We start from the raw sequence: 21,237 nt of genomic DNA on the forward strand, positions 1-21,237 counted from the left end.
GAGTTAAATAAAGTGTTTATCTAGACAATAATTGATTAATGTAGCAGGTAGGCTTAACAAATAAACAGATGTGCTATGCTGATATAGCCACTCCGGCAAAGGAATGCAGAAGGGAAAGAGATGGGTGCAGAAGATGGAGCAACAAACACAAGCTACATGGTTTTAATGTTAATCCTGACACTCCATATTAAAACTGCAATCTGTTCAAAGTAAAGATTTTATATAACCATTCATTTGCTTTCCCATCTTTAGCATTTCTAATTTTTGCTTTAATTTTTAGTGAAAAAGTCCTTAAGAACTTTCCCAGTCAGTTTTGTTTTAATGCATGTCAAAAGCAGGGAGCAAACTTGTAGCTTGGTTATTCCCCGGATACACCTTATAATTGAGAGGTAATTGTTAGCCAGATGCTTCCTTGGCCCAAAAAGCTGTTTTTTAAAGTGCAATATGACAAGTTAGGCAGCAGGATTAGTTTATCATTAAACCCACCAGAGGATAAAGCTGTAATGATACAATTGCAATCAAGACAAAGGAGTGATTTCTGATTTTGTTGTTTTGGTACAGCATTATCATTCATTTCCTTTTGCAGACCAAACAAAGGCAAAAGCACATGCAACTGTTCCCTGTTACATGCTTGATGTCACACAGTTGAGCTTTGATTGATGCTTTATATACTCTTACCCTCATCCCTTCAAATCGTGACAATGCTCTTAATGGTCGCAGGGCTCGCAGGGTCCTGAGGGATTTAATGGGACCCATCTCAGAGTATCCAAGTGTGTTGGCAATGAGGCTTATTAAAGAGACCTGAATGGAGACACGAAGCAAAAATCAAGACTGTGAGTACACTCCTGCCACTTTCTTTTCTGACTTTCCTTCCTGAAAAGAAACATCCAGTTAGTTGGAAACAGCTGGAACAGTGTGGGGAAACAAAAAAAACCAACTCACCTTAAATGGAAGCTGCTAATTAGACCAGCACAGAAAAACAGAGGTTTTTACAACCACACATACACAGAACCCTTACCAGCCTACAAAACCTCTGTTTCCAGTCTAATGCAAGGTTCATAGAAATACGGGCATTCAAAGTGTCAGTTTTCTTTTAACTAAGCACACAGAAATCCTCTTAATGTCAGCTTGCACGAAGCTGGTGAGAAAAGAGATCACTGTTTCAAAACCACCCCTCTGTGACATCCGTGCTGTAGGTTGCTGTACACTCCTCGAGGTGTGTGTGTCGTCCGCTATTGAAAATATGATGAGTCATGTAAGTGTTATAATTTAGGGCTTTCTAGTTGAAAGCACCTGAAAGATCCAACCACTTCCAGCAGAGATAAAAGATTTTAGCATTAACATTCAATTACCGATCTTAGACTTACTAATTACAAACAAGTCTTCTAGACTGCTGATAGACATGACTTTATGCCATAGACTCTAAAAAAATGATGTGCACGACTCTTTGATTCTGTACTTTTTCACTTTTTCTGGTTTTTACACAGCCTGTAAGGGACAAAGAAACTTGACAGGTGCTCAACGTTGAGGTTCATACCTCTCAAAGACTATTTCTTTGAAGTAAACTATGTATTTCCAGAACTGGAGACAGCATGGATGGGTTCCAATGCTCTTCATGGTCTCAGAGCTTTTGTAGTGCCCAGCTGGTCAGATATGTCAGTGCTAGAAGGCACAGGACTGCAGTCTGGATGAACTGAGTGGCAGTGGAGATTACGGGTCAGGTTAACCAACATGTGGAACAACTGCATTTTGCAAGCTCAACTCGGTGCTCACAGCCTGAGAATTTAGGGAGTGAGAAACAAACAGCTTTCCAACGCCATAGGAATCATGCCAATTTGCATGGATTAAAAAAGGAACCAAAATTAATCCTCACATATTATAAAATACCCTTTTCTTAGAAGAGAGAGCCTATGCATATTGCTCATCACAGCTCCCTTACTCCCATCTTTAGCTGTTTTCGCAGCCCCAGTTATCGTGGTAGCGGATTGCCTCGCACTCACCAATGTGAGTGTGCAAAGCTTACCCGGAGGGGGTGTGCTTTATTGTCATTTTAAAGATAGAAGTGAAGTCTAGAACCAGGGATTCTTGTACACTATATAAAGAACAGATGCTTAACATAAAAAGAATCTCTACACTCTCCCATGAAAACAGACAGCTCTAGTGGGAAACCTTCCTTTCCATTTTAGAATGGGATGATTTTTCCTCTGGACCCCAATGCTGGCTGACCAGCCCAAGCATCACCCATGAGGTCTGTGATAAAGCAGGGTAAGATGAGCCTGGTCCCCTAAGTCATGACCTGTTCTCTACGGAGCAACCTTTCTCCTGTGTACTCATTTATTTATGCTCCAGCACCGTCTGCACAGCTAAGCATCTTTGTAAAGCTTACCCAATTTGTTAAATTATTTACCTATTGGCTTTACTGCAGCATGTGGGTGACAGCAAGCCTAAGGGCAAGAGATCTGAGAGACCCCGAGCCTGGGCTGGATGCAGCGGGCTGGATATCTGCCAGGATAAGGCAGCCGAGGTCTGCAGATGACGAAGTGGCACAGAGGCTGACTGTCATGCTTTAACATGTCACTCTTTAACAAGGAGTGACACAAATTCACCTCCCATGTACAGACCCATCAGCTGCTGTGGAAAGAAGGTCTTTATAAACACTTCTGCATTTTATTGGTGAGTGTGCTATAAAAACGTCACGCTAGACAGGCGGACTGGATTCAAGGTCTCATGTCTTAGGATCTTTAGACACTGGGAACTAAAAATCATCAGTGAAGCTTTTGCTTCCATCTCTAAGAAAGCAGATCTGAATTCATGATGTAAGTATGCCTAAGAAGTTACTTTAGAGTAAGGAATGTTAGAAGTTTGACATATATTCACTTGTAATGCTTTTTTCACCTAAATCCTGCTCAGTCAATGCTCACAGATGAAAATCTGGGTTTGACTTCAAAACCATCCTAAACTCACCAACACTTCCAAACTGGGGCAGCACCCATATTCTGTCTCCCCTGTTTCTTACCAGCCTTCATTACATCCTGTACTCTAAAGATGCATTAACATACAGTCCAAAGCCATCTCCTGCCATTCACTCTCCCAATTGACTTAGTTGCCTAAATAAGGAGAAAGGGCTGAAGGATTTGTCTAATGGCGGTAAGCAAACGCACAGCATACTTATACACTAAAGCCATTCAACTAAGGCATCTTAAAACTGTAATATAATTGGCATTATTGACATATTATAGGAATAATGGTGTGGCACATGCTTCTGTCTTTGGTCAAAAATTTAGTGTAGAAAATGGCCTTAACCCCACAAGGCCTTGGAGCTCCCTATCCAGAAAGGCTGGAGGTATAAGAAAAGCAGCCTAGCGACAGCATGCTCAGTGATAGAAACCAAGATCCATACGCTCACATACCAAAGGAAGCTCATTCATTTGTGAAATAAATGTAGAGATTTAAAAGAAAATTAATCAAATACAGAGCACCCGACACCCTTCTTTGCCAGCTTCACCCACAATGTCTGAAAGTCAGACCTTCTCAAGGTCTTCAAACTGCCTTGGTTGGTGCATCTACATGCTTCCTCCCTCATATCCTATAAACCCCCTTTCTCTCAAGGCAGAAGATATTCTGTTCAAATCCTGCAAGGCCAGACTTCAGGTCTGAGTGGGTTACCATTTTCTTTAGAGTGCCGTAAATGTCACCCTGAAACTCATCACAGGTGCTGTTGTCCTCCTGACACAGATTTACACAGCATTAGATATCTCTTCAGAGGATTAGGTCATGAAGCTGTGTGATACCTGGCAATGATTTACAAGGCTGGAGTCAGAACTGAGTTTGAGACAACTTGTTTAAATGCTCGGCTATTGGTTTTGGAGGTATCCCCATCGAATTTTATTCATAGGATAATTACTGACGCGGAGACTTGGCCATTTGGACTTGATTAAAAGTGACCTGGAAGGCTATTTTTAGGGAAAAAGTCAAGCAGTTTTCAAAATTGGTGCTGACTGCCCCACATAATCACAGCAAACGGTGAAGTCAGCTGTTTCTGTTACTTTTTTTCCCTGTTAAAAGGCTGTGCAGCCCAGAGCTGCTCAAGGTTCTGCTTTGCGCTCTTCTTGGTATCAGAAACTTGCTGGTACCCAAAAAACACCTCCAGGGTCAACTTAACCTCTGGATTCACAACATGGCACATGTTTCTCATGTTTTCTCTTTACTGGTTTTTCAGGAAAACAAAAATACCTCTGAAGACCGAGCAGCACTGTAACATTGTGGAAAGCAGGAGAATCCTAAGGAATCACTATCACTTAGAACCATTTCCCATAAAATGTACAGCCTGCTGTTGGGCTTGAGCTTTCACATGGCATGTGTGCTAACAGGTTAAGCTACACTCTGTCATCCTCCTGTGCACTTCTTCTGACCCAAGAAGCCTTATTACTGTTCTTATATGCAGATGCTTTGCTTCTAGCTTCTCCCTTGAGGGTCTTTGCAGAACCTGCTAGGTCTTCCTAAGAAGCTTTCACAGCTTTCTGGCTAAACCTTCCTTCCCTAAACTTAATCAAGTAATAATATTCTCCATATTAGGTCTAGATGGTTCCTTATCCCCTTGACTTATTGTTTATTCGGCTCCTCTGAAGTCCTCAGGGTGATGTCCTCTCTGCAATTTGCTATCCAGCATAAAGCCCACTGTACAACCTGGCCAGCAATGAGGGTCACTAAGGTGGAGAGTGCTCCTCATAATTCAGTTATACAATCCTGCCTCCACAGACATTAACAGCAAAACTCACCAACCCCATGGGCTAGGATTTCAATCACGTGGCAGCTCTTCCCTTTTGCTTCCCTCAGGCCATCTCAGCACACCCAACAAGAGCTCTGCCTTAGTGCTGTCAGTGACTTCCCAAAGTTTATTCCATCCCGAAAGAGTGGGAACCTTGAAAGAGTCAACATCTACTGACTGCCTCAGTGGAAGGGTTTCCCAGCAAAGCCCAGCTGCAGGCAAAGCCATGTCGATGCTACCTGCACACCTTGGCCTCTTCTTGTCATTGTAGACACACAGGTGGTGTTGAGCTCTCTTTTATGCTGGCATTTAAAGAAGTTTGTTGCCCCATTCCTTACCTTCTTTGCCCAAATATAGATATCTATATATCTATATAGCTATCTATAAATATATACTATCTGTATACCTATATACCTCTATTTCTATATTTCTGTACTCCTACATGCAAGTTTATCTGCACAGATTTTACAGTGGTTTGTATGGCAGCCCCCTAGAGCTGGGTAAAGGGAGAGATAAATGAACCCCACAGCTTTCATTCTTGCCATTTTCAGTGTTATGCTCAAAGGAAAAATGAGAGCTTTTAAATCTTGTGACTGCACTGAACACTAGTAATACGAGCCATGGGGATTACAGGCCCTGTGGCTGGTGTTTTGAAAGCCAACCTCTTGCCATCTATATGGCTTCGCAGCTCGGGTCTACAGGGCCCCATTGTATGACTTTCATATGTGTTTCCAGGGCAAAACCAAGAAGAATCAATGAATTTAGACTTCTAGAATACAGGCAATGATCTCTGAAAAAAGACTAGCCTCACTGATAACTGTTCAAATTATTGCTAATATTTTCTAATGAGATTAATGCCTGAAATTCTTAATTATTTTGACAATCTACTACTAGATTATATTTGACAAAAAAAAAATATCTTGTCCAGGAACCAGGACCTTTTTTTAGTAAATGCCACTTTTTTCTTATATTATTTTAGTAGAATATTTTCATTCTTGAGATGAGAAATAGACTCACGTTTGTACGCCGGCAGCACCCATGTGGTGTTAGGTACCCGGAGTGCTCACTTTGGCGCTCACAGCTATGCAGCATTTCTGGGCAATTAAAATCGTTCACTATGAACACACAGAGGTAAACTTATACAATGGGTATATATGCGTTCGCTTTCGGACAGTGACTTAAGAAATCAGTGCTGTAAACCAATGTAAACCCCAGTAAAACTGTCAGAAGAGAATTTTAAGGCTGCAGAAAACCAATTATAAAATAGGAAATGCAATAATGCAGCTTCTTTTCAGCGCACACAGGGGAAAAGGTCTTTAATCAAAAGGTCACAGACTTTTCTTCAAAGGAGCTACTGCATTTATAACAGTAGTGGGGCTCCCTCCTATATAGATACATTTTAACAGCATATTAGTAGCACGCACAGACTCCCGAGCCATGAAATTGTGCTGGCAGCCGTAAGCCGAAGGGTGCAGCCTTTGGGAGCGATGTTTCACCTGAGTATGACAGAGTTTCCTATAGCGAGGAAGTGGGTTTGAGCTGGAATAGGGGCTGCTGCTTTGTTTTTCATGTCCCTTCCCACCAGCCTAACAGCACATCATTTCAGATAACAAACGAGCATCCGCTGGACCAAGCTGGAAGCAGACCTGGGCAGCACCATTTAAAGGCACAGGCTACTTGGCATATACTGCATTTTTGAATTAACCCCAGATCACCACTGAGATGAATTACTAGCAGAGCCCAGGGAACAAGTAGTTCTGCCCGGGCAATGGTCAAAATCCTCCTTGGCTGGCCATATACAGACTAAAACCCATGAGAACAGAAGAATCTCTACTAAAGGTCTGCCTGTTGCAGCACACATCTGTAAGCGATATCCTGCAAGCTGCTGTCTCAGAGAAAAAAGAGACCTCCTCCCTGGCTTGGGCCACAGCATATGTTTTATACAGCCAGGGATTTCATCAAATTAACCTGCTTGTTCAAAATAGAGGGGAGAGAGCGGGGAAAAAAGGGCATCTGAAAGGGAACACAGCAGCTGAGTTGAAAGCTCTGACCACTTACTTAAATAAGCAGTTTCAGCTAATGCAGGCACCCAGTGCTTTCAAATAGCTTTTTACATGCTCCAGGAACACCTGTCTCTCCCTCTCCCTAATTGTGCTTTAAAAAAAATGTAAAAGAAAGAGAACTTGGACTACTTTGGGTGCCTCTTTTCAATCCAGTCTGGTTTCTCCTTTCTATTGCTGCCAAGGATGGCATTACCCAAGGAAATCTTAGCCCAGGCAGCAGCCCAGTGTCCTTTAGAGCCAGGTCTGGGGTCCCAGGTTGCTCCCCTTGATTTGAAAAGGGGTAAAATTAGGTCTGCATCCCAAATTCAAACTGGAAAAACTACAGGGAAAGGGGAATTGCAAATAAATTGAAATACATGGAACCTCTTATTGCCACTGTGAAACACTGTTGGGAGAAAAGGGCTTGTAATGAGGTGGTTATTCCCTTTAGTATCTACCATTTCCGAGCAGATGTTTATTATCAACATTTTTTTTTAATATCTCTTTATCCTTTCACTCTGACATCGCATTTTCTGCCATATAGATGCCGAACTGTATGATTATACCTGCCAATCCAGAAATTGCATTTTATGAATGAAGGGCATCAAGTTAAAGGAAAGTCTTAAAATTAGGACACTAGAGACAGACTAAGGTGACCTAAACCATCGCTGCTGCCTGTTTCCTTGAATCACAACCCTCACGTCCAGGTGAAGGCTACAAACGCCTCAGGGCTGCTCTGGAGTTAGCCCATGGCACGGAGATCAAAGCATGTCTGCAAACCAGTTAATGAACAGCTTCCCTCACCAGCAGCGGAGTTCATTACTGTTTGTGGAGTGCTCTCATGTAGTATAATATGATGGGCTACGTGAGTGCCTAGCTTAATTATAAACAAAAATTATCTCCTGTAAAGCCTGACACTACTTCTTATAACTCAGGTTAAAAAAGGGTTTTACATCATCCACTGACATTTTTTTTTTTCTCCAGGATATTTCCTCTTCTTCTTTTATGTTTTTGTTTCCCCATCTACTACTCAAACTAAGGCTGTGAAACTTTGTTAATATTCCATCTTCTCAGCTTGTTTCCTGGCCCTGATGTCCACACTTTTTGAGGCAATGTTTCCTTTTCAGAGGGCAGCCTTGTTACAAACAGCATGTGCCACTCTTGTTGGCTTAAATGCTTTTAAATAAATCATTCTTGCATCCTAATTGCTTCCTGGTGGTTTCCAGAAGAACCTCTTTACGTCTCGCTGTTCTCTTAATCTGTCACCTCCTTTACACCTGCTTAGGCTTTTCTAACACCACCAGTCAATCCCCAAGGCAGATGGCAGCGAATCAAGAATTAAACCTCAGCTAATTTCTGAGGGCAAGTCGAATAACCTGCTGCTGCGAGCTTACATCCAGCGAGACGGCAAACTGACTTATTGATCTGCAGTTTTCCCACCCCACCCTTTCCAAATGGATTTTCAGCCTGTCTCAGTTGACCTTTTCACCACAAACAGACAACCTTGCCAGACCTCTGAGTCCCATTTACCAGCACTGGGTTGGGATGGATGAGGGATCACTGTGACTTTTGGGGACCACGTGGCACTCCTTGATCAGCCAAACTTTGGCCAACACCCAGAGTCTTTCTCCTTCTTGCAGCAGCGGTAGCTGTGTGGGTGCAGCTGCCTTGAAAAGTATGGTATTTCCACCAGGATTTAGAGCAGAATTTCTTCATCATCAACTACATTCTGCTTCTCATCCAGCCGCCATGCAGAGGCGGCCTTTATTTAGGGCAGCTGAAGAAGAAAGGTATTCTCCCCTTAAAAAGCTTTCCAAAAACACTGCACAATTCATCCCAGGGTTCCTCCTTGATGCTGAATGCTGTTGTCGGGAGTAGATGGGTATATGCTTGATTATTATTTATTACTTGAAGATAGCGTTATAATGCCGGGGTGTGCACAGTGATTACTGAGAGAACATTTCCCTGGGGGCTCAGCCCCATTGACTCTGATCCATTTCCATCACAGCCGGTGGGTTTAGGTGCTGAGCTGAAGGGATGCTTATTTCTGGGCAGGATTAGGATCAAATTTACTTAACATATGACATGATGCAAAAAAAAAAAGAAGAGAAAAATTTGTTTCGGCTGTTTCCACAAGCTCTTGATTTGCTTGATTCCCTAAAGTATTTATTTAATCAAATGTTCCAAATCAATATGAAAAATACCAAGTTGGTGTGGGAAATATGACAGTCTTGGCTTGAAAATCATCTCTGTTTAGTTGTACTCTTGAACCTGAGTTAATCCTGATATTGTATTGAATATGCTAGGATGGAGAGGGACTCTGAAGAATTATATGTTCCTTGATTTCTGCCAGCAAGGACAATGGTACAAGTTGGAGTACATACTACAAGTCCTCATCTTTATTTGCCCAAAGCCAGCCATACCAGGGTAGGAGGCCAGCACAAAGTCTCTAAACCACTGCCATACAGCTTTCAGGTTACATCCCAGTTCCTTCAATCACTCACCCCACTAATAAAGAATCCCTGACCCCTCTGTGGGCTTCATCTCCCCCTTCCTTCTCCCTTGTCCTCCCACCAGTCTCTTGAGCAGCCCCTGGCCATCCTGGATGGAGCCACAAGGGTGGTGGGAAGATGCTTTGCAGTCTGCAACAGTTGGGATTGTAAAGGTGCTGGTCTTCAGGGAGAGGAACTGTAGGGGAATCCTCCTCGGTCCCTGCAGAGAGTGTGGGACGTCTGGACAGTTAAATACAGTGCACATGTCTGTCCCAGGTCCGATCCCCTGTGCAAGGGAGAACATCTCTGTATAAGGAATTTGGCTGCTGCACTCCCAGCAATGGGAAGGGCCAAGCAAGCTGCATCCAAGAGCTCAAGGGTTTTACTCATTATTTTCTTTTTAAGCATATTTTTCTAAAAAGGATATTGAAATGTGTTCCATCTTTAAATAAATTCAGGAAATAAAAATGGCTGGTAAACCTAGTTCAGCACAATCTGAGCTGAGATGGGTCTTTTACACCACTTTCAAAAGTTGAATTTCTCCCTCGGTAATTGAAATTCTTCAGTAATTCCAGTAATTCTTCATATTGCACCCATTTTGCAAGGCGTAGGCAGGCAGTGAGCTAGGCCTACTGCTGGACTTTTCTCCTCACCTTCATTTACTGTCCCTTTTCCTCCAGCTGCAGCATGCTCTGCCCTGCTGTGCCTTGTTTGAATCTGAGCTTGTACTTCCACTTGGCAAAGCCTAGTTGCTCTCCTTTTAGCATCTATGCAGTAACTAACATGAGGTGCAAACCAAGATAAGACAAGACATTTGGATGTTTTTGCATGTGTTATGTTGAGATAAAGCGTGGGGAGGCAGAAGGAGATTTACAGCATCCGCTGACCTGCTAACACACATTAAAACCGCTTATCTCATCTTCATGGGGAATGTTTTTTCTTTCACTTATCCTGAATTAGCCAATATGTAGTAAACCAGCATTTTTTTTTTTTTCTTTCTTTTTCTGCAAAACCAGGCTCCCTGGCTTCTGGAGAGATATTCTATTTCCTATCAGTTGTCTGCCATCAGCAGAGGCCCAGAAGATTGAGCACTGAGACATCTTCAGAAATCCCACGAGTATTTGCTTTGAGGAACTGGAAGAAAACTAGTAAAAAATGAACTCTGAAGTAATAATTCTCTGTTGTTACCCGTGGATTTTTGATAACTCACAGAGAGCACTAATAAGTTCACTCTTAAGATGCTTCTCTGAGTGACAAGCTGTATTTTTTTTTACTTTGCCTCAGCAGTATTCTTGTCATTCTGTTCCTGTGTGCTTTCCTGAACAGAAACTAGATGAAATTCACATGCTTTTAGGATAGCTTCCCAAGAACACAAATTGGATTTCAGTGCTGTTTGGGAACAACTCATTACAGCAGATTGTGTAATTACTGGTAAAGCAAACAGAAATCACCTTGCTAATCAACAGGGGCTACAGATGGAAAAAAACAATTAAAGTAATCAGAAGTCATCAATATTTACTTCACACAGCACATTTTTAATTGTCACTTAAAGACAATCCAACACAAGGGCATAATTTAATTCAATTCCATTCAATTTTTAACTAGGGATAGGAAGATTGTTTTAAATTGTTCACCTCAAACTCAAAGACTATTAGCTGCTTTTTAATTTGCCTGGCAGAGAAGTATCCTAACTAGAAGTCTTAGAGGATGTGTTTTCCAGGAAACTATCTTGGAAAATGTAATATCTGTATTTTTTTTAAGGATTCAGTGAAAATGCTGGTGCATGTAATGACTGAACATCCATGAGAAGTCCTCAAACAAGCAAACAGGAAATTTGGCAGCAAACGGGAAATTTGGAAAGCTGCTCGCTGGGGAATACAGACCTCTAGGTACAAACCCAGCAGCTCCAACAAAACACCAGAAGCCTGTTGCGTTATAACCACTCACAAAATGCAGGGGGGGAATCCTACATATTATTTTACGTTCATAAAAGCATTTACAAAATCCTGCCTAGTGGACTTCTTGAATAGCTCATTTAAGATGTCTGGCCTCAAAATCCACTGCTGAGCCTTGCCTGAACTATTCTGCAGACAGATATACTGCTTACGGCTGCTGCGAGCCCCTGCCTCCACGGCAGCAGAGCAGGCTCTCTGGGAAAAGGGATGGAAGGAGCAATCTTGCTGCATGGTGACTCAGCTGGAGAGAAACTGGTGGGCATCAGGGCAAAAACTGAGAACTGGAGATGATCTTCCCCTCCCCGCTGCAGGACGTCGCATTAAGGCCCATTGCTGGAGATGACTGAAGGAACAGGCTGCCAGCATCTTTTAAAAAGCAATTGCTTAAAAAATTACCTTTCCCAAGTATCAAATCTTGAAAGATGGGCTAATCTGAGAAAGAATTGGCGGAGAAACCCTCACCTCCCCTCACCTCTGAAATCAGGAAATGGCAATCAGTTATTTTTAAGCCTGGGTTGGGACTAACTTTTGGTCAATTAAATTGAACCTAAAAACTGCAATGGAGACGATGGATTTGTGATAGTGGACTTTTGTAGAGAGATGACATCAGTGCCCATTTAAGGGGATTTTTCTGCGTATGCCACAGGCAATGAAACTTGTCTGTGACTTTTTTTTCTGAGCATTCTTACTAAAGAGTTTGGGATGTTACGTCCCTTTCCCAAGAGCTTTCTCATGACATCTTCTGTACGGTACTGGTGTCTCCCCTCTGCCTTCAGTGCATGAACAGTGAGCAAAGAAGCTGTTGACTGCAGCACCTCCCATCTTTGAATGATGCTAAGCTCCGGATTGTTGCCTTTCCCAAACTGACCACTGCAATGGAATAATCCATCCCCTGTCAGCAGAGACTGGGACATAGCTCAGAATTAATTGGCTGAAGCTCAAACTAGATAAGCACAAGATAATATTTATAGGTCAGAAGAAACAATTGAAAGGAACATCAAACATGAGACCAACATGCACAGCCGGAGGAGTTTATCTGCCCCCCCCAACTGTCTGCCTGTCGCAGAACAGGCCTGGTTGGGAGCAGTTTTCATAAACATTTGTTTTGAATGCCATGTGCCTCTGTGTCTGGCCAAGTTCAGGCTCCTTGTTTAATCTGCTTTGTATGAAGAGGTTTTGATTGCGTGAATGCTTGGAAAATATCTATTCTTTGTAAAAATATTTGCCTGTGCATCCTAGTAAAAAGGGTTGTGCATAAACACCATTCATGATGGTGATGTTGATGTCATTCCACGCTTCAGATATACTACGTTCTCTGCTTTTCCCTGATTTGAAAAAAGCAGTGGACTGAGCGGCCATCACGCCAGCTCCTGTGCATAGAGAAGCTATATTTGCAGTGTAGAAGGGGGTTCCTTTTAGTAACCTTAGTTACTTTAGTAACCTTTTAGTACACTTGCTATTTGCAGGGAGGTAACATATAGGTATACATTAATGCTTTTTGTTCAGTATATCCAAATTTCAGCAGATATCTAAGGCATCTTTCCCAGGTGCGCCAAGTTGAGATGAGCCTGTATTTTGTGGTTTGATTACTCCTTTCTCCCTTCCTCCCACAGAAATCTGTTGCAGCCTTGTTGATAAGACTTTATTTTATTGCAATGTATTTAAAAGCGCGCTCTTATGGTTTTGCTACACTAGCACGCTTCTTTGAGATGCAGAGAAGCCCATTATCAGAGATCATCCTTTAGGGATTCTACATCCAGCAAAAATAGCTCTCAGTTTGTGGATTACTGGGTGTTTTGATGTTCAGGCTTTGCAAGACAGAATTTTCTTTAGTAATTGTGAGATGGAGCCTTTGCTGCTCCACAGGCCCAAACCACTGTCAAAGGTCTCTCACGGGCAGGGTAAGTACAAAAAAAAAAAAAAAAGAAGTAGCAATATGCCTATACCCCCTCTGGGTTCACTTCCCATTTAGAAATAGTGAACACTTGCAAATTTTGAGCTGGTTTTATGAATTATTCACAACAGAAAAAGGATTCTGAGCTGCATTTGTAAAATGAGAAAACACAGATGATAGATGGTTTCACATGTCCAATGAAAAATCAACCACCACAGCTTGAATTTTGAATACTGATACCAAACTGCTAATGAATAATTTGCAGATCAGGAATTTTTAAGTGAATAATTTTAAACAAATAAATTTGAGAAAATCAGACAAGTGGTTCATCTGCTTCTTTTGGAGCAGCTAATTCACCCATTCACTCCCTTCACTGCTCAGTTGCAGTGATTTGGTTCTCAAAGGACCAAAAAGAAAATGTAAATTGAAGTAAAAAGTGTGCTCGAGAAATGATAGCGTGTTACTCTGCCAATTCAGAGTGACAGGGTGGGTGAACAATAAGGTAGGAGAAGAGCATCTGTGAAACCCGCTAAAAATATAGTACCAGGTTCTCATCAACTGCATTGGGAAATGACTGAAGAAAAGAATGGAGCATAGGCAAAAGTTTTATTCACTGAGAACACTAAAGGGCAAGAGATTTCCTAGAATCAATAACTAAGACAACTCAAGGGTGGAGCAAAGTTTTGGCTAGATTGGGAGCCTGCAAAACCAACATTTAAATGTGCGTTAAGAAAATAAAAACCTCTAGGTCAGTAAGAAAGCTCTGGGGTGGATTTGCTGGGGATACGGGGAGTCGCAGGGGCCCCTTTCCCCCATAGCACTGTTTTATGCCATAAGTGCTCTGGATGTGTGTGGGGGCAGGTAAAGCCCCTTTCCCCAGCCCAGCTGTGGTTGCCTCTACAATATGCCATTGTACTCACAAGCCCCACACTTAAAAAGCAAACGCGTGCCTACATTTTTGGGTTACGTACTGACTTTGCATTCTCATGTCCCTCCCAGGGGGGCTTTTTGCATGGAAGACAGGATTTAGCTTAGTTACTGGTTTACTCTCTTTGATATTAATTAGCTGTAATGCTATAAAGTATGTATTTCTAACAAGTGTGGAACTAATTTCAAACTTCTAGTGATTCAGCAGAGCTCCAAACCGATCAGTGAATTCATCGTGAAATTTTTCCTGTCAGGAAGACCCCTACCTATAGCCATGACAATATTCAGCCCTCATCCAACCCTTCTAGTTTTCAGAAGCTCATTAAAATGATAACCCCAATAACAAATTCCTGGAAGCCCATGTAACACTTCAGGTGAGTCCTATTAGTCCCATTTTACAGATGGAGAAACCAGGAAAGAAAAGCTCTGTCACTCGACCCAAACCGCAGTGAGCACAGTGTTCAGGGTTGGGCTATAACTTAGGACCTGGTGGTTTCCAATTTTGTGGTTGGATAATTAAACCAGGCTTTCCTCTTCTGTTGAATCTAATCTGTGAAAAACGAGTGCCTTCCCTTTAAGAGGTTTCCAGGCACGTATGCAAAGAGGAATTTATGATCTACAATTTATGTAAAGAACTTCCTTTTCATAAATCAATTTGTTAAAGCTCTGGAGGAGCTTCCAAAGGCTCTGGTCCAGCAGCGCACTTAGACATGTCCATAACATCAAACCAGTAAATTGTCCCATTGAAGTGCTTTCCTGGACTGGGGCCAAAGAAAGTGCAGTTCTCCCCTGAGTCAAGGTTCAGATGTAAAATGGGGGAAAATAATTTATCAAAAGTTTAGTAAGTTACACAGTCATGTCAGAGCTCTGCCAGCCTTCCACATTAATACCTCAAGCTAATAAGAAATGGTCTCAGAGAAAGAGTTGCCTCCTTATTGATATGCTGTGGTGAAATGTTAAACCTCACCTGGAGGATGCGGTGTTGCTGGCTTTTCCTGAATTTGGCAGATCCCACATCCAGGCAATGAGAAACTTCAGAGGGGACATGCCTGGTACTGGCAACACTCCTGGAGCACGAGCTCCCTTTTCTTCAACTATTACTCCCTTTTATGGGCTATTCCTCATAAAGGAACTAAGCATTGTGATATTTCAAGGGTTTAGAGTATTTCGTAAAGCTTTGTAATAGTGAAATCACTTTGACAAGAGAAGTATTCACACCTTCTTCTGGACTCCTTCACTGGTAAATACCGGGAGGCGGTACTGAACATACTGTTATGTGCCGCTGGCAGCCTCGGCAGGAAACTACGCCAAGGACAGCTTCTCTAATCTGCTGAAAGAGTTGTGTGTCGAGGTCATGAGCGGAGCAGTCGGAGGTAACCGGACCTTGTGCTAGCCGGGAGCGTGGAACGAGATGTTAAATGCTAAAAGAAAGAACGAGTTCCTAGGGACGAGAAGGGAATGTGACTCAAATTAGCAGGGTGACACCTCTACATAATGACACAAAGCTGTCTTCTCTGCTCTGGCACGCTGATTCCTGGGGATGCACGGTTACATATCAAGGCCTCCTTCGAGCTTTGCCTAGGGTTGTTACTCAGAATCAGAGTGACAGCTGTCATTTTGCAAATGCAAAGCTGCCAGACTTCAGAGCCCATTCTTATGCATTATAAAATCCAACTCAAGAAGCATCACAGTTCCAAAATGATACTTACATCTACAATAAGGAAGTCAAGCCAGCACCAGGCATTGGTGAAATACTTCTTGAAGCCATAAGCCACCCATTTCAGGAGCATCTCCAGGACAAAGATATAAGTGAATATTTTGTCAGCATATTCCAGCATGGTTTTTATGTTTTTTCGATCTTCAAGGTAAATATCTTCAAAAGCCTGGAAGTACAAAAGATTGATTAAAAACTTCTCCTAGGCTGTGCTGGAAAGCATCGGTCATGCACTATAGATCTGTAGTAGTATTTTATGGGATATCATGTACTGTCTGTGATTTCTGATATATTTTAATGTTACCATCAGAAAGAGTGCACAGGCACAAACAGGACTGATGCTAATCTAACAGGGATCTGTTCAGCTTTCCTTTAAAATGGACACATCTTAGCTGTCTCTCTCCAGCCTCCACTGGCTGCACTGACTAGATGTCCCTCGAGCGTAAGAGCTTAAGCATCCTAAATTTGGGAACATGAATCTGTGAGCAGGGTGCCACCCAAGCTGCCCAAGGGCATCCTGCCTCAGCTCCCTTTGGCTGTCAGGGCACCTCAGATGTCCCAGGGCATAGGACGCCTGTCTTTAGGAGGCAGAATCTGACCCTTACATTTAGTCCGATACATCTTATTGCTAATGATGACAAATCGGGTTATTAACTTGCCTGTGTTATAGAGTACTGGAGTTCCCTGGCTTCTGTTCAGCCATCACATTTCAGGTAGCTACAACCATCTCCCTCAAGAAATGCTTATTATTATTCACTTAACAGAACAATTATGTTTTAAAGGTCAAGGTATCTGTCTACCCGTCTCATCTGTCTCTCTAACTAATCTTATGCAGAGCATCATCAAAGGACTTTCAGCATCTGTATCAAATACAAGCAACTTAATAACCCCTTTAAAATATTTAAGATATAAAACAATATGCCTATTAAAATAAAACAAATAAGGTTGTCTCATAATTTAGCTTTCACTTTATAATGTACGTCAAATAAAATACAGGCTCCTAGTGTCAGGGTTGCATATATACAGCCCTTTTTGGGGCTTGAGTCAAGCAGTGGTTACAGTCTGCTTCCCCAGCTGCTCTGGCGGGTGTTGTTGCACAGGCTGCTCCCGTACCCCTGTAACCTGCATAACCCCAGCTTTGACACTGCTGTCGTCCCGTCGTGTGACCCAGAGAACTTGGCAGCAAGAAGAAACATTATTTGGGAGGGTCTGTGCTAATCATCTTAATTACCGGCATTTACATATTTCAAGATCTGTATCTCTTTCTGAGGAATTTCAAAAAGTTAGCAAACACCCAGTGCCTGGAGATACAAGAAGTGTGTTACTTGTCACTCGAGCAGTCACACTGCTCTTTTGCCTGCCAGGGAACAGTAATTAAACTGACAAGAAAGCCTTGGCAGCCTGTGCTAAAGCTTGTCCGTTTGTCCCCACACTTTGGGGTGACGTTCTCACTGCAACTCCGTCTCCTATCTTGCCTTCAAAAAAATGATATTTCAAAGGTGTGAAAGAGCCGTTGGAGAAAGCCAAAGAAAACAATACACAGAGCGACTGGAGTTTATCATGTCTCGTAGGGGCTCACTCACTATGTCAGGTGACTTGCTCTGCTTTGCAATTACTGCAAAAATAATAAACTGTTTAAAGTGATTTCCTCCCCTCCCTCCTTTGATCTCCCTATTTTCTACTAACTTGTCTAAAAGTACATTGTGTTTTGTTGACTAAAAGCACACCGTGAGGCAGGAAGCAGCTTAACAAGGGATAAAAAATATGTTACCTGAGTGCCTCAGGTGCACTGTACTTCTGCCCGAGCTGTGGATGTTACCCAAACGACAAAACTCTGGTGCTTTGCATTTTTTCACGGTGACAACGGATGAAATCTTTGCAATATAAAATGTCATTGAGGGTTATTTCTTCTGCTTTGCTTTGTGTGTTAAAAAAGAGTTAAACAGGATACCAGTCTGGGTCCTTACGGCTTAAGTGCATAAGAAGGGTTTTTGGATCTTTTGCGGTAAGTTATAGATATATTTTGATGGTTTAACTACCGCACACAAATATATACTGGCTTTTAAACTCCCTTAAGAACTTAGCATGTCCCAGGGCTGTAGCCAGATGAGCTCAGTTTTTGGAAGAGCTCACCCCAGAATAATAATAAGAAAGAAGTGTGTGTTGCCTCCAACATCTCCAGTCCAAATACTGAAGCGCAGTGCTGATACGTGAGAAAATGATGCATAATTTGCCCTTATACAGAATTGCACTGGCTAAATTTGCAAATCACAAAAAATAAATGAATGCATGCAATGAGAATTAAATGAGATTTATATTGCAGTGTTCAGTATCTAAGGCACTTTTAATTACATGTGTAAGGAAGTGTATTCATCTAAAGTGTATTATAGCAAGCGACATGCCCCCTTTAAAATGTGTTAAAAAATTAACATGCTGATTCTCAAGCTGGTGCAAAAACTGTCAGACTCCATTGATTTCAGCAAAGCTATGGCAATTTTCAGCAGACTACTGTTTACCCAAGTTTTTCAGCCTCTTACTTTTCGTAATAAAATAAAATCCCCTTGGGAAATTTCAGCCCATCCCTGGTGGACCTGGAGAACAGTCCATTCCTTTCCTTTTTGCATCAACATTTATGTGCTTCCACCTCCTTGTCTCCCTGCAGAGACTTTCTTTAAGCTACACAAACCCAGTACTTCTGCGTTTTCCTCTTTTTTTAGGCCACTGATAATTTGTGTTGCTCTCCTCTGGAGTTTCTTCAATTAGCCCATGTCTTTCCCAAAGTGGAATGCCCAGAGCTGAAGCCAGTGCTCCAGCTGAGGTCTCCTTGATGCCAACTGGAGTGGAAGAACATGCTTATTTTTATAGCCCAGTGGGGTGTTCGGCTTTCGTGCGGTGCTGTGATGTAGTTTACCCTGCCTTGTTTGTCACCTGTTCTCTCTCCAGCTCTTCTTAGTAAATCTGCTACCTTGCCAGTCACCCTGCATCATGCCTTTCTGCCTGTGGTTATTCCCGACAAGATGAAGCAGGCACCTTTCTAAGATGATGTTCCTCTTACTGTTTAAGGCAGGTTCACCTGTTTGGATGAATCTTGACCTCCAGAAAAACACTGGTAACCTGTCCAAACATGGCACTGCCTGCAAATTTAGTAGGTGTATTTGTTATTCCATCATGGAGGAGAAGATCAGTGGCCACCAGCCCAAAGCCTGGAGAACGCTTGATGTACCCCTTTGCTCTCTGCCCGGATTAAAACCGGAGCGAAATCCCACCAACTTCAGTGACATTCATGACAGGTACACGAGCAACACAAATATATGCTGCCATTGCTACGAAGGGCCCAGGGCTGATAATACAGATAGGATAATGCCAGTACGCAGTGGGACCTCAGGAGGAGAGGATCCCTTTTCAGAGTCCTGGGCAATGACCAAGCAGCCTCCATACATACGCATTCGTTTGGGTGCAAGCAGGAGCTGTCTGTGCGTGGAAGGTACGGCAGATTAAGCTAAGGAGTATTCAAAACATGACAGGCTCCCATGTGCAGCACTGATTCAGTGCCCCCTGTGCTTTTATGATCTTGCTTTATGATTTTTTTTTATGATTTTGCTTTGCAGGTTGCAACATGTGCCTAAAAAAAAAAAAAAGAAAGCAAAGAAAAAAAAGGCATCCCTGGAAGCACAATACAAGCCTCCAGATGGGAACTACCATGGAGCAGACATGGGATGCTGAAGTAGTAACTCAGGGATACTTCCTCACCCAGACCTTCTTAAGGATTTGCTTTTCAAAACATGTGCACATCATGATTTTATGTTACAAGAGAAGAAAGTTCCCCCCCCCCACTGTAAAGGCAGGTGAAATCAGAAAAGCAGATGACCTGTTTTAGCCCCAAACATGCTTTGCTTTGAGAAGCGAGCAGTAAGGGCTCCTGAGATGTTAGAGATAGCTAATTGGAGAACACCTTCTCTGAGACCCATGTCTGCTTTCAGCCAGCTAGGAAATCCTGTTACATTTACCAGGGCTCCACTGCTCAGCAGGATCATGAATATGATGAAAGTTTCAAACCAGTTGTGTTCGACAATTCTGTAGCAGGTTTTCCGCAGCCTCCACCAAATTTTGCCTGGAAATTTTGTGATGTCCACTAAACAGCATGGGAAGAATCGCACGCAAACTGAAAAGGAACAAAACAAAAACAAAGCAACTGTTTAAAAAGCCAATTTAATTCTTAAAGCTGCAGTAAGTGATTTCTTCTAGCAATAAGTTGCTGTATGGAGTCTTTCCTCCTTGTTTTTCTCACCAACCTCTTCTGCTCTGCCTTCCGTTTCCCCCTCTCACTCGTCTATTGAAAAGATACATACAAAATCACTTAAAATGTTCCCCAGTGATTTCTGCTAATGATTTTTATGATAGAGAATTTATTGGCCATGAGTCACCTGCGCCCTAGGTCGATGACACTGTGTTAGCTGAGCTCAGGCAGCACCCCTGCTCGGGACTAATGACTCTAGCAGGATATTACCAACAGTTTCCACACACTTTTGGATGGAGGAAGGATACTACCATACCACTGGAAGTGATGATTAAAAGTGGCAATCTGATGAAAGGGAGGTGAGGAGAGGAGGCAGTAGAGTGCAGATGGGACCAACATGCTGAATAGACTCAGACAGCAAAAGCAGGAGCAGATTTTGATCTCTTGGACTCTCATGAGCTTAAAGGAGGCATTAGAACAACTTTGGAAATATTTTTAGGTGGTTAAATCCCCTTTGATGTCAGCAGGAATTCAGATATCCAGTCCACAGCAGGTTCCCCACGGGTGCTTCATAGCACTTTCTGACCTTAGTAGCAAAAACTGTGTAATAGTTAAATCCTGTGGTCATAATGGGGACCGCACAAGGATTTCTGATAGGCAAAACCATGGCCATTTGTAGTTTCCTTAGCAACATGCATTTGTAATAGCAAAAGGATATTGTCATTGGCAATGGACAGATCCATCTGCAGTGCCTTGTGCTGGGTAAGAACTTAAAATTGTGTGAGGGGACACCTGGTAGCAAGGTCTCATCCTTTTCCAGGCTGGCCATTCAGCCTTATGTCAGATAATTTGACTCAAATTTCACAACATTTTCTGACGTGAATGACCCTCAGAACCTACTTTATTTTCAAAAAGCAAGCTTTTTACCCTACATTTAATCCACGTGTTTTATAGGGACTTAGCTATGGAGCTTTATCAGTCGCATCATGAGAAAAAAAAACACAGGCCAACTGCTTCCGTAGCTGAAATGTGGCCAAGGTCACTAACATGTCTTGAAGCATACAAGAACTGCTCAGGAGTGACAAGGGAGGACATCTCACTCTAGTGATGTAATGCAATGTTATTGCAAGTAGAAATAATATTTAGGCAAGGAAGCTCTGGAAGGAAAGAAAGTAAGTGCCAAGGTTACGCAGACAGCAGATGCTGCT

At 42.4% G+C, this 21,237-nt stretch overlaps 1 protein-coding gene across 1 annotated transcript in view; it reads right to left on the bottom strand.

Annotated features, from left to right (window-relative positions):
- The window catches only part of LOC104051585 (sodium channel protein type 5 subunit alpha-like), a 176,790-nt gene that overhangs the window by 22,201 nt on the left and 133,352 nt on the right, over window positions 1–21,237 (bottom strand). The window contains exons 19-21 of the mRNA XM_064445100.1: window positions 19,800–19,954; window positions 15,788–15,961; window positions 679–801 (exon numbers count right to left, since the gene is read on the bottom strand). Coding sequence (XP_064301170.1) covers window positions 679–801; window positions 15,788–15,961; window positions 19,800–19,954 — 452 coding nt within the window. The remainder of the gene's footprint in view (window positions 1–678; window positions 802–15,787; window positions 15,962–19,799; window positions 19,955–21,237) is intronic.

Source organism: Phalacrocorax carbo, chromosome 2, assembly GCF_963921805.1.
Source record: "Phalacrocorax carbo chromosome 2, bPhaCar2.1, whole genome shotgun sequence".
Classification (NCBI taxonomy): Eukaryota; Metazoa; Chordata; class Aves; order Suliformes; family Phalacrocoracidae; genus Phalacrocorax; species Phalacrocorax carbo.